Source organism: Candida oxycetoniae (genome assembly GCF_023343755.2).
Source record: "Candida oxycetoniae strain CBS 10844 chromosome Unknown scaffold1, whole genome shotgun sequence".
NCBI lineage: Eukaryota > Fungi > Ascomycota > Pichiomycetes > Serinales > Debaryomycetaceae > Lodderomyces > Lodderomyces oxycetoniae.
The window spans coordinates 371,450-384,585 of NW_026055370.1; the positions used below are offsets into that span (position 1 = coordinate 371,450).

Here is a 13,136-nt window from a genome sequence, read left to right on the forward strand (position 1 = left end):
GATGAGATGAGATGAGATGAGATGATCATCTCAATTCAGCTTTGAATTAGCATTCAGTAGTCTGCTATCGTGGTATTTCTATTAGTTGAAGATGGCTAGAAAGAAGTCAGCGGCCAAGAAAGCAAGAGAAGCGGCACTCCAAAATGAAATCGGATCAGTCACTACTAAGAACAATAATAGTACTGGTGTTTCCAAGGCCCAAAAAAGCTTTATAAATGATGAAAGGAAACAATTAATCGAGTCAACTAAATCCAAATCGAAACAAGAACCAGATAACTTAAACTCTAATGACAATGATAAGGAAGAGGAAGAAGAGGGTGAGGATGAAGAAGAGGAAGAAGAAGACGAGTATGGTGACTTAATTACAGATGAGGTGGACTTGCAAATTAATAAAGTTCTTGAAACAATTAAAACTGATCCTGCAAAACTTTTAGATCCTCAAGTTGAATTTTTCAAAGATCCCGAAACTTTGGATGTGGCATTGGTTAAAAAACGTAGTGAAAAGCCAATGTATTTGAAAGATTATCATAGACAAAATTTGTTAGATGGAACGTATAAAGAATTTGATGAGAGTGAAACTGTTGATGGAGGAAAATCATTTGCTGTTGAGCAGAGGGAAGAGCGAAATAAATTATTGGATGATATTAAAAACGCCTTTAATGGTGAAAACAACCAGGAGGGTGAAGGAGATGATGATGACGATGATGATGGATTTGTCAAGAAGAAGAGCATCACGGATGTCGACAACCAAGAGAGTAAGAGTTTACGAAATTTACCTGATCCCGAAAAAGACCAACAAGCATTTTTATCAGCTTTTCTCGATCAAAAAGCATGGATTCCTCAAAAGGGCGATAAAGTTATCAATTTGGACAAGATTGATCAGGAAGATGATGAAGAATTTGACGATGCAGCTGAGAAATTTGAGACTGCATTTAATTTTCGATATGAAGATCCCAATTCGACTGAAATCATTTCTTATGCAAGAAATCAAGCAACTTTGAGAAGATCAAAAACCAATGCACGAAAACGGAATAGAGATAAACTAAGTGAGGTGAAGCGCAAAGAAGAAGAAGAAAAAGAGAGGTTATTGAAGAAGAAGAAAACCGCTAAATTAAATAAGGTCATTGATAGATTGGTGCAGATTAAGGAAGCAGTAGGTGCTGATGTACCTGATGAGGTTATCGAGAAAGTTTTTGGTGACTCTTTGTTGAATGATGATTTTGATGATACTGATTGGGATAATAAAATGGCACAGATATTTAATGAGCAGTATTATGATGCTGAAGTGGAAAAACCTACATGGGATGATGATATAATGGAGGAAGAGGAAGAGGAAGAGGAAGATGGAGAGGAAAAGGAAGACGGAGAGGAAAAGGAGGTAGAAGAAGAAGAGAATGAAGAAGACGGAGAGGAAAAGGAGGTAGAGTTGGAGGTAAACTTAGAAGACGAACTTAATGAGGAACCACTGAAAAGGAAATCAAAAAAGGAACAGTTGAAAGAAAAGAAAGCTGCCGAGAAACAAAGAGAAGCCCTCAAGAATAAAGCACAAGAGATTATCGACAAGAACATACTTCAACTAAAGGACGAAGTTGAAGATGAAGTTAAAAATCGTGGACGAACAAAAAATAGAGACACAGAGGTAAAATTCAAATATAGAGAGGTGTCACCTGAAACATTTGGATTAACAACACGAGATATCTTACTAGCCGATGATAAGCAATTGAATAGTTTTATTGGAATCAAGAAATTCGCACCATACAGACCAAAAGAATTGAGAATAAAGGATAAGCGGAAATATACCAAGAAGAAACATCTACAAGAGTGGAGAAAAGAAACGTTTGGAGGAATACAGATGCCTGAGGGGGCAAAAGATGATGAAATTTGGATTCCTGGAGAAGAAATTCCGCTGGAGAAAAATAATAAGCATAAGAAGAAGAAGCACCATGGTAAAGCTAAAGTATAACATGTTTATAATGTCCTACTAATATATATATATATATATATATATATATATATTTCATTTTTATTTTATTTTTTAATCCTTTATGGTTCTAAAGATGGGTTCATTTTTTGGGTCATCATAAGGAAATTTTTCAACATCAAAAATATCGGGTCCTAATTCGATTAATCCAGTTTCTGCAGCATATACGGCCCAATGGTTTGTTAACTCTTGTAAAATATCAGCTTTGGTTTCAGCTAAATCGTTGGTTTCCCCAGGATCTTCAATGATGTTGAACAATTGCCATTTTTCAGGTCCAAATGGTTTTGGAATATACACTGCTTTGAAATGACCTTTTCTGATAGCTTGTTGTCCAAATAACTCCCAGCCAGTAACTGTATTTTCATCATGAACAAGAGGAGATTCCCCACTTAGATAATTTTTCCAAGATTTGCCTCTTGGTATAGCAACTTTTCTTCCTTGGTACTCTTGGCCAGGATGGTCAACACCAGCGATATCCAAAACAGTAGGCAAAATATCCATAACTGTGGTGAATTCTTTTAATATCTTACCCTGCTGATTCTGTGACTTTAGTAAAGGTGGGTAATGAACGATCAAAGGACATACAATAGCGCCTTCTGTAGCCCAAAATTTGTACATTGAATGTGGAGCAGTAGCGGCTTGGGCCCATTGGTCACCGTAAAATGTAAAGGAATTGAAATTGCCAATATTCTCTAGTGAATTGTCATAAAACTCATCAACGAACGAAGTTATTCGTTGATTTGACAAAGGTAATGCCTCCATAATCATTCCCTCGGCACCATTATCCGACATGAACAAGATAAAAGTATTATCTAATTCATCCTTTGCTTTCAAGTGGTCAATGATGCGACCTATATTTTCATCCAAGATTTCCACCATTGCTGCATAAGTTTGAACAATTTTCAACTCGATTTCCTTTTCTTCTGGCGTCAAATCTTTCCAATCTTTACGAAGAGTGGTTATTGGGTGTGGTTTTACATTCTCACCAATAATACCCAAGTCCAAAGCTCTTTGTAATCTTTTTTTACGCAAATCCTCGGGACCCAAGTCGTATATTCCTTTATACTTTGCAATTCTTTCCTGTGGTGCTTGGTATGGCCAATGGGGAGCAGTATAAGTTAGCAAACCAAAAAACGGTTGCTCTTTCGGAGTAGAATCAATAAACTCGATAGCCTTGTCAGTAAAAGTAACCGTTGAATAAAAATCATCAGGTAAATCCTCATCGGCGTTCAATTGTTTGTCATCTTCAACGTATAGATTTGGCAAAAATGGTATTTGATTGCCATTAGAATCTTTTACAACATACTTAAAATGATTACCGGCCCCAGGAAGTAAGCACCAGGATCTCGCAAACCCCCGTCTTATCGGCCAATAAGGTCTCTTCAACCCCAAATGCCATTTCCCTGAAATAAATGTAAAGTAGCCATCATCTTGCAAAATTTCAGGTAGCGCCACAACCTTATCATTCAAGTAACCTTCGTAACCGGGTTGATCTCTTAGCTTGTTATGACGTATTGCAAACTCGGCCATTTGTCCCAAGCCCGCGATATGGTTATCGGTACCGCTCAAGAGCATTGACCTTGTTGGAGAGCACGCTGACGCTGTATGAAAATCAGTTAATCTTACACCATTTTGAGTAGCCAATTTATCCAAATTCGGGGTATGGATTTCTCCGCCAAATGGGGATAAATCGGTGTATCCTAGATCATCAGCAACAATGATTAAAAAGTTTGGTCTTTTATTTGGTACAGCCATATCGACACTATCGACACTGTCGAGGGGCAACAAGTAATAACAGCACTAGCAGCACTATCGAGCGGATATCAGCACTATTGAGCAGACGATACGGGAAGAGGAAGAGGACCAAATGGGAAGAGGAAGAGGACCAAATGGGAAGAAGAAGAGGACCAAATGGGAAGGGAAAGAGAGAAAGATGAGCTATATATAATGTATTAAATTAGTGGGGGCGCTCTATGAGTCTTGGTCTCATAGATTGCAAAGATCAATGGCATACAAATGAGAGCCACAATTTTATAATCTCTACAATTTTCTTAGTTGATTGTCCTACAAGTTTCTTTTATTTAGTTTTCTAGTTGGTAAATTAAACTATTAATTTTTCTTCGTGATAATTGTGAAATATGATGAATCGTGATGGCTACTGAGATACACTATCGAGCAGAACGAGATAACAGATATACCCTATAGAGCAGAGCGAGATAAGTTATTCAACCCCGTGTGAATGGAGAAGCAGAGAATAATAAATAAAAATATACTATACCTGCCGGCAATAGACGGCATGAATAGTATTCACGTGATTATGTTTGTTACACAGTATTTATATTATGCGACTCAATGTTAACGACACTATCGAGCAAAGCGAGATAGTGGAGGACACTGCTCGATAGTGAAGCAACACTATCGAGCAGAGCGAGATAGTGTTGAAATAGAGAAGAGAGAGTAGACATAGACTATCGAGCAGAGCGAGATAGTGTTGTAATAGAGAAGAGAGAGTAGACATAGTCTATCTCGCTCTGCTCGATAGTGCTAGATGCCAACAACACAATGTCGCACTGCCGCTGCTGCCGCTGTTTAAACCACTTGTGGGTTAACAGTTTCAAGAAAAATGCTTAAACGAAATTAAAAAGGATAAAGAGAAGAAGAAAAAGAGTAGTCCTTTTAACCCGTCCTTTTAACCCTTTCTTCTAAATCCGATGATATGTATAGACTATAGAGCAAAGCGAGATATGTATAGACTATCTCGCTTTGTTCGATAGTCTATATCTATTCATAGATATTGTTATTGTTATTGTTATTGTAGAATTGTTTTGTTATTGTAGAATTGTTATTGTTTTTGTAGATATTATTGTAGATATAATTGTAGATATTATTGTAGATGTTGTTATTGTAGATATTGCGTTTTTTATGTTATTATTTTGGTAGTTACCATAAAACTTTATTGTCCGACAATTTTAGACTAGAGAATGATGTGAATATTCAAGACTATCGAGCAGAGCGAGACAGTGGAGCATACTGACTAGCTGGCCCGACACTATCGAGCAGAGCGAGATAGTAGAGCACACTGCTCGATAGTGTTGCTTGATAGTAAAGCAACACTTTGTAGCTTGTTACGACACTATCTCGCTTGCTCGCTATTGTCCTTCTATTTGAACATATAATTAGCGACGAAAACAATAAGCGAATAATCTGATGTTTTTTTCATTTCTTTTCCAAGAACCATTTTACCTTTTAGTTTAAACTTTATGTAACTAATAAAAAGAGGATAATTTGGAGTGGTTTAAAAATATGTAGGGTTTGTAGTGTACGGTTTGTAGTGTACGGTTTGTAGTGTACGGTTTGTAGAGCAAGCCGTGTAACTAGAATAGAACTATACACGAACCCTAATATCCTCACTATATCTTGTTTAATATAAATAGTTATATGTATAACATTATTTCGATATGAAATATTAAGAATAATACGAATAATAAAATATACAACTAGTGTCAATATATAATGAATTGATCTCCGGGGATTATAGATTTGAATATACTTATTATTTAATAGTCTATAGAGGATATTCAATAGTCTATAGAGGATATTCAATAGTCTATAGAGGATATTTTATATTTAAAGATTGTGAACTGAGCATATAATAATAATTAGTCTTATATCTCTTGTAGTTATTATTCTATATTTAGTGATACCCTATTGAGCAGAGCGAGATAGTGGAGCACACTGTCTCCACCGGCATAGTGACATAGACTTTAGGATACCGGGTATAGGACATGGACTTTAGGATACCGGATATAGGACATAGACTTTAGCATACCGACCACAGTTTACTCGAGAGTTGAGCACTTAATTAACTAGCTGTCACCGACAGGGAATAGGAGTCTGAACAAAACATACAACATCTAGTAATACTCAAAGGTAGTATTAGCCGAAAAAATAGGACGATTTACATTTAATTTTCTGCATCACTTGTAAAAATTGAAACCTTAATAAAAAAGGTTAGATGTCGCTTATATAAGTATGTAGTTGCATTGTATAATATTATTTGCAAAGTAAAATCGATGTTGCATAAAACGACATTTTCAATAAGTCCGATACTTTAAAGGAGTAAAAGAGTTACAAGGGAAGGAAGGAATCCGATAGAGAGCAGAGCAATAGACTATGAAGCAGAGCAATAGACTATGAAGCAGAGCAATAGACTATGAAGCAGAGCAATAGACTATGAAGCAGAGCAATAGACTATGAAGCAGAGCAATAGACTATCTCGCTCTGCTCGATAGTCTACATCTACTTTCCATAGACTATCGAGAAAAGCAAGATCCACTTTCCATAGAATATCGAGAAAAGCGAAATCTACTTTTACACAACTATAATAACATATAGCTATAATAACATATAGCTACAATCCCATACCTATTGTGACCTTTTGGTCATTGTAATCAATAGCGATTCTAACCTTTTGGCCATTGTAATCAATAGCGATTCTAACCTTTTGGCCATTGTAATCAATAGCTATTCTAACCTTTTAGGTATTTTTTATCTAACGTTTGTGTTTGTTACAAATCGGCTATATCATCATATCTTTTCCCTATCCAACACTTTATGTTGGATTACTTTTTTTTAATGCCCGCCGAAAAAAGCAATAAATACAATCGCGATTGGCTATCAAGCAGAACGCAATAAATTATCAAGCAGAGCGCGATAGTCTATATCTATTCTCTATAGACTATCAAGAAAAGCGAGATATTCTACATCTATTCATGGACTATTGACCAGAGCGAGATGGTCTATTCTAGTTGCCTATTCTACTGTAATTCTCTACTCTAGAATACCTTCTACTTTGATACCATATATTTTAAATAACCTTTTATACTGCATTTTATTGCACACTCTGCATTTCATTACCTTTTCTGCATTTCATTGCCTTTTCTGCATTCTATTGCCTTTTCTGCGCACTATTGCCTACTCTACTGCATTCTACTGCCTATTCAAAACACCTTCTACACTGCATTCTATTGCCTACTAGAGACTACCAAGCAGAGCTTTCATAGACTACCAAGCAGGGCTTTCATAGACTATCGACCAAGGCTTTCATAAACTATCGAGCAAGGCTTTTATAGACTATCGAGCAGAGCTTTTATAGACTATCGAGCAAGGCTTTCATAGACTATCGAGCAAGGCTTTTATAGACTATATCTACTCTACCTATACTGCATTCTATAGACTATATCTACTCTACCTATACTGCATTCTATAGACTATCTCGCTCTGCTCGATAGTCTATATCTACATTCTTGACCTCGCTTCAACACAAGTAAATTATTGCAGACACATTCTACAAATTTTCTTCTACAAGCTATAAATCCTTCCCTAAAAGCTATAAATCCTTCCCTAAAAGCCTTCCCTAAAAGCTATAAATCCTTCCCTAAAAGCCTTCCCTAAAAAGCTATAAATCCTTCCCTATAAAGCCAAAAGTGTTGTGACACTATCTCGCTCTGCTCGATAGTGTCACTGCAGTATCTGTCCACTTGTTCCATCATAATCCAAACCCAAATAAACCCGTGGATCAAAAAACTCATCAACCGATTTTCTTTTTTCCGTTAAAGTGAAAAAAAAAAAATACTACAAGGAACATCTTTTAATTATACAATAGTTGTATGAATTGTATTGGATCTATATATATATATAGGTATAGATTTAAGTACAAGCAAGTGGTGGAAATTCAAACTCGTGTAGAGACAAGTTAATTGTATCCTCATCACGAGGTCGCTAAAAAAAAGAAAGGTTGGTACAAGGTCATTAAGCTAACAAAGGTCATTAAGCTAAGAAACTAAGCACATCTTGTTTTGGGAAAATTTATTATTTATGGTTAAATGTCATTACCAAGAATAAGCATAGATTTTCAAGACTATAATTATGTTCCCGGGCCTCTGTCTGTTGGGAATTCCAACCAGCAACAAATACCGGCTCTAACAAAACCAGCTCATCTCCAAAATAGACCAGTGATTGCATTACCAAGTATTGACCAGCTAAATACTGAAACCCAGTTGCTTCCGCTGCAACTGCAACTGCAACTGCACCTGCCCCAGCACCTGCACCTGCAATTGCACCTGCCCCAGCACCAGCACCAGCACCTGCACCTGCAATTGCACCTGCCCCAGCACCAGCACCAGCACCAGCACCTGCACCTGCATTTCATAGAATACCCCCCCAATATGAACAAGGGCTCCGCGACAAACACCTTTCACGAAGACACTCATATCTTACACAAACCCAAGAGACAAAGAAGAAGCTATAGTTGCGGGCCTTGCAAACTACTAAAAATCAAGTGTGACTTGCAAATACCTTGTGCTTCATGTAAGAAGTTCAAAAGAGTCGGTAGATGTCTAATGCAGCCTCCGCAGCCTCCGTCTCAAGAAGAAATAAACAAGATTAAAGAACGGAAAAAGAGGTCGTTGAACAAGAAATTGAAAAGCACCGGTAACAGCATTAATGAGCTTGTTTCTTTGAACGAAAGCGAAACCGCCACAATAGGCATGCCTGGAATTATTGCATCGTCATCGTCGTCCATAATGCAAACACGGTTGGATGAAACGGAACTTAATAATAACAATGACAATGAAAATGACAACAGCAGTAGCTGTAGTGTCGATCAAGCAAGCTGTCTACACTTGACTGAAATGAATTCAAATTCTCCTAGTTTCCAGCCAGAACCATCGAGTAAAATTTCAAACCACCCAATTTCCCACATTAGTTCACAGATTGAAGATTTCTCAGGCGTGTCGTCAAAGGAATCACTACGACAGCAATTTGCCTCGTCTTCAAATGGCGACTTACTTGGTGCACTATTAGAATTGGATAGACAGCGGTTTACTGATCTCAGCATGGTTGATATCAAAAGAATTAAAAGATTATTTCCAAACAAGTTTGAAATAATTGACCATTTCTTCAACTTGTACTTGAACTCACTAAATATCATTTTGCTAGACGTACAAGACCATGATATGATGAAACGAGAAGCCAGACTGGCGTATGATAAATTGTTACTGATTGACGACGACAACGATGTTCGAAATATTAGTAAAAAATTCCAATTCAGTATTATTGAATTAAGGAGCTTATCCCTAATGTTTCTTATACTAGCCAATGGCTACTTGTTTGATAGAGGAGAAGTGGATAACTTTTTGCTTGATTTTAGACACATTTTTCAGAAACAGGACTTGTTAGATGATTGGATAAATATTGCTAAATTCATCAAGGCCAAAATACTATCCTATGAAACCTTGACTGATATCAGATACTTGTTGGATTGGTACTTGATTATAAAAAATTACTACTCATTCACCGATATGCTTGTTGAAAACTATCTCGAGTTCAACAATCTCCTCAACTATATTGTCTTGAATAATGAGTTCATTGCATTGATGGAGGAACCCAAAGATTCTAAAAGAGAGACTTCTTCTCTGGTACCGCCATCACCACCTGAAAAAAACGGATCAGCAACAATACCAGCATCAACACCAGCATCAGCATCAACACCAGCGTCAGCACCAGCATCGGCACCAGAATCGGCACCAGCATCGGCACCAGCATCAGTGCCAGTGCAAGCATCATCATCATCAACAACGACGAGCGTCGCTGCCACCACCACCACCACCACCACCACCACGGGCACTACTACTATCGACTACCCTGAATACTCCCGATCTAAAGAGTTTATTATATTGGCTAAATACTGGATCCAAATAAGAATAACTGAATTTGAATTTATGTTTTTCCAATTTAAGGGCTCAATGCTTGTATCAAATCAAATAAAGAACACCGTGGTACCACACAAACAACTCATTTCCATTTTATATGGTGCAAGTTCAAACTCAAAACCAATCATATATAATCCATTAAGTCAATTTCTGATAAAGATATGGGGAATGTATTACAGAAGTTCAGGATATGCCGTAACTATAAGAGGTATAATAAAGAACTATCTTAAATTCTATAGTAATGTTTTATCTTTGTTAAGGGATGAGCTTGAACAGACCTATCTCACATTATCACAACAACAACAACGAGGAATCATTAGAGAAGTTACTATTCCAGATATCGAAATATTAGTTCAAAATCAACGAGTTTTGCTATTGTTTGTGCAATGGTTGTCCTTCATTCGAATCGAGGCTAATTACTTCCCCAGCTTAAGGTATGCTTCATATCTCACTCTGATGATGAATCTTTTCAACCATTTCAATTTATTAGATGATATATCTGGTGGGAAACTAATTGATTACTTGCTAAACCAATTACCATGTCATTGTTTCAAGATATTTTTGCAATCACTAGTATACCAAGGAATCTTTTTAATTTTAATGAAGTATTCTACAATTGGTAAATCAGGCACGGAAAAAGTCAGAATCAACTTACTTCGAATTTATCATGAAACAGTTCAATCATTTCAAATTACTGCGACCAAATTTTCAACTAACGCTCAAGTCAACACTAAATTCGTGCCAATTCCCATATTCAATAAAACTTTGGGATTAATATCTGATTTCAACAATATTTTAAATAACGTTCCTCCATTGAGACCAAATCCAACGTTAGCCACGCTCCCATTATCCTTCACCGACTTATCCGATCTATTAAACAATTTTGAACAACTCATTCCTTCTGCTCATTGGGAATGCTTAACAAACACGTACCTTGGATCAAGGGATAATTTGTTTAGATATGCGGAAAAAATATGGGATTTATTCAGTTATGTCCAATCAGGGTTCGAACCAATTTATATTACTCCACTGATTCAATTTGATGATAATTTTATTGATGCAAACCGCGGTCTCCTTTTTGGATTTGTTTTTGATTCAAAGGTTGTTGAACAGTATGTTGAACTTAATGTAGATCCAAATATAAAGGATTGAAAATAAGAAGAAGAAAAAGGAAGAGAGTGTAATGGTACTGGTAAAGACAATTTATGAACTTTGTAAAATATGCATGGACGAAGCAATAGACAATACAACAACAAATGAACCTATACAAAAAAATAAAATGTTCCTCCAAAAGTCTATCAATTTGTATAAAATATATATGTATATACTTCCCTTAGGGCAAAACCTCATAATTGGAAACTTTTTCCCAATGCTTAACTGTTAATCCATCACTTAACTTTTCCTCCTCAACAACCAATGTATATTTCCCCCAATATGGCAATAATCTAAACATGACAAACCAGTAGGCAATACAAATCAAAACACAAATCAATCCAACCAACCCATAGTTTGGCCATGACTCTAGTCCCTTAGGATTGGGAGACTCCTTTGAAATGAATGGTCCAATAATAAGATATATGCTAATTAATAGCACTAAAATTGTTCCCACATACCCTGCTCTTATCGGAGCATGTAACAAAGGATATCTTCTCCTTATGATGAATATGCCAATTGCAATTAGTGCAATGGCTATTTGTTGGGGGTACCCTTCTAGCGAAACCATGTAACTGTATATGTCACCCTGTGGGAATCCAATAATGACCAAAGTGGTCAAGGTACAGCTGAGAATGAGTGTACGTAAAGGTGCACCGCATGGCCAATTCGACGACATGAATCTGGAAAATGGTAGATATCCCTCTCGAAATACTTCTTGATCAACACGAGATATAGTATATATGACAACAAATATATTTCCACCAGCACATAATGCAATTGAAAAAGTTAAAAAATGACGTCCCAAATTCTGCCCAAGAATTCTTTCAAAAAGTATTGACCCGACTAGTATTGAGTTATTGACTATATCTTCACTTGGTATCACTTTTAGGTATGCTAGGTTTATAATGAAATAAGTTATAGCCATGATTACTAGTGACACGGGGCCTGCAATTTTAAAAGTTTGTGTAGGATTCTTGATCTCATTAGAAACGGTATGGACTGAATTCCACCCGCTAAATGCAAAACTCGCCTTGATTACAGCACTTGAAAATGTTGAAATGGAAGCTGTAGCATTAGGTTTTGTCTCAAAGAATGTATGGTCAAATTTTAGTTGGCTTTCGATTCCAGTAATACTTTGAGGAAAAACCATTACGTACACCCCTGTGATTACCATTATCCCCACGAGAATTAATTTCAATCCACCTAGGAAGTTCTGCACACGAACTCCGTGGTTGACACTTAGGCCATGGATCAAAGCTGCAACATAAAGGAAAACCAACCCAGTGATTCTAATTCTCCAAGGTGTTGTTGTGACCCCAATAGCATGAACCAAATACTCACCAAAAACCAAAACATTGCTAATGGTAAATCCAAACATTACTGAATATATCAGAAATGCAACAGTGGCCAATAAAGTGGGCTTGACATAAATGAACTCAAGGAACACTTTTGCACCTCCACTTCTCGGGACTAATGAACCCATTTCCAAAAACACATAAAGCCCGCCAAACGAAGCAACACATGCCAAGGCCCAAGCAGCAAAGAACAAAAATGGGCTTTGACCACAATCGATATATATCCCGCTGGTGATGCTGAAAATGCCGCTGCCTAATATCCTGCTGATGAATAATATTATTGTAGAAAATAGTCCCAAATGACGGCCCTGGGGTACATCTTCAAGGTCTTGTAGATGTGAAGAGAATGCAACTTCCTGTTGTTGTTGTGGTGGTGGTGGTGGTAGCGGCAGCAGCAGCAGCGGCAGCAGCGGCAGTGGTGGCAGTAACAGTAATTGCAGCAGCAGCTCCTCTGTTTCTCGTGCCACTATTGAATTCATATCATCCTGCTTCTTAATTACCGTTTCTGGTATTTCACAGTATTCTGTTTTATCGATATTTTCCATTTCTATAGACTCTTGCGGATCCCGATCCCGATCCCGATCCCGAGCCAGAGCCAGAGCCAGCACCAGCACCAGTACCAGCAGCAGCAGCAACAGCAGTACCAACAGCAGCAGCGGTTTCAAGTTAAACCTCTCAGATGGCCTTTCGGCTATTTCTTGGATAGATGACCTATCAAATAGCTTACCAGCTGTTTCCTCTACAAATGAAGTCTCCTTAGACCTACTATTGGTATCGTCACTCGACAATGAATAGGAACCAATCTTTGTCATTATTGAATGATTATTACTTAATCAATGCATCTCATTAAGCAAAATGATTTTTGTAACTGTG

At 37.1% G+C, this 13,136-nt stretch overlaps 5 protein-coding genes across 5 annotated transcripts; 2 read left to right on the top strand and 3 right to left on the bottom strand. All coding sequences in view use genetic code 12, as the record gives it.

Moving 5' to 3' along the window:
* Positions 1 to 91: 91 nt before the first annotated feature.
* On the top strand, positions 92 to 1,963 carry KGF56_001629 (uncharacterized protein; the record flags this gene model as incomplete). Its single annotated transcript, XM_049322772.1, has 1 exon — positions 92 to 1,963. One exon carries the CDS (start codon positions 92 to 94, stop codon positions 1,961 to 1,963), a length of 1,872 nt encoding a protein of 623 aa, XP_049181356.1.
* Positions 1,964 to 2,035: 72 nt separating this feature from the next.
* KGF56_001630 (uncharacterized protein) lies at positions 2,036 to 3,736 on the bottom strand (the record flags this gene model as incomplete). Its single annotated transcript, XM_049322774.1, has 1 exon — positions 2,036 to 3,736. One exon carries the CDS (start codon positions 3,734 to 3,736, stop codon positions 2,036 to 2,038), a length of 1,701 nt encoding a protein of 566 aa, XP_049181357.1.
* A 4,116-nt stretch (positions 3,737 to 7,852) lies between these two features.
* Positions 7,853 to 8,253, bottom strand: KGF56_001631 (uncharacterized protein; the record flags this gene model as incomplete). Its single annotated transcript, XM_049322775.1, has 2 exons — positions 7,853 to 8,181; positions 8,250 to 8,253. 2 exons carry the CDS (start codon positions 8,251 to 8,253, stop codon positions 7,853 to 7,855), a joined length of 333 nt encoding a protein of 110 aa, XP_049181358.1.
* Positions 8,254 to 8,382: 129 nt separating this feature from the next.
* Positions 8,383 to 10,905, top strand: ZCF8 (Zcf8p; the record flags this gene model as incomplete). The annotated part of the gene is made up of 1 exon (XM_049322776.1): positions 8,383 to 10,905. The coding sequence occupies one exon, from the start codon at positions 8,383 to 8,385 to the stop codon at positions 10,903 to 10,905; it is 2,523 nt and encodes an 840-aa protein (XP_049181359.1).
* A 181-nt stretch (positions 10,906 to 11,086) lies between these two features.
* Positions 11,087 to 13,075, bottom strand: KGF56_001633 (uncharacterized protein; the record flags this gene model as incomplete). The annotated part of the gene is made up of 2 exons (XM_049322777.1): positions 11,087 to 12,810; positions 12,991 to 13,075. 2 exons carry the CDS (start codon positions 13,073 to 13,075, stop codon positions 11,087 to 11,089), a joined length of 1,809 nt encoding a protein of 602 aa, XP_049181360.1.
* Positions 13,076 to 13,136: the final 61 nt, after the last annotated feature.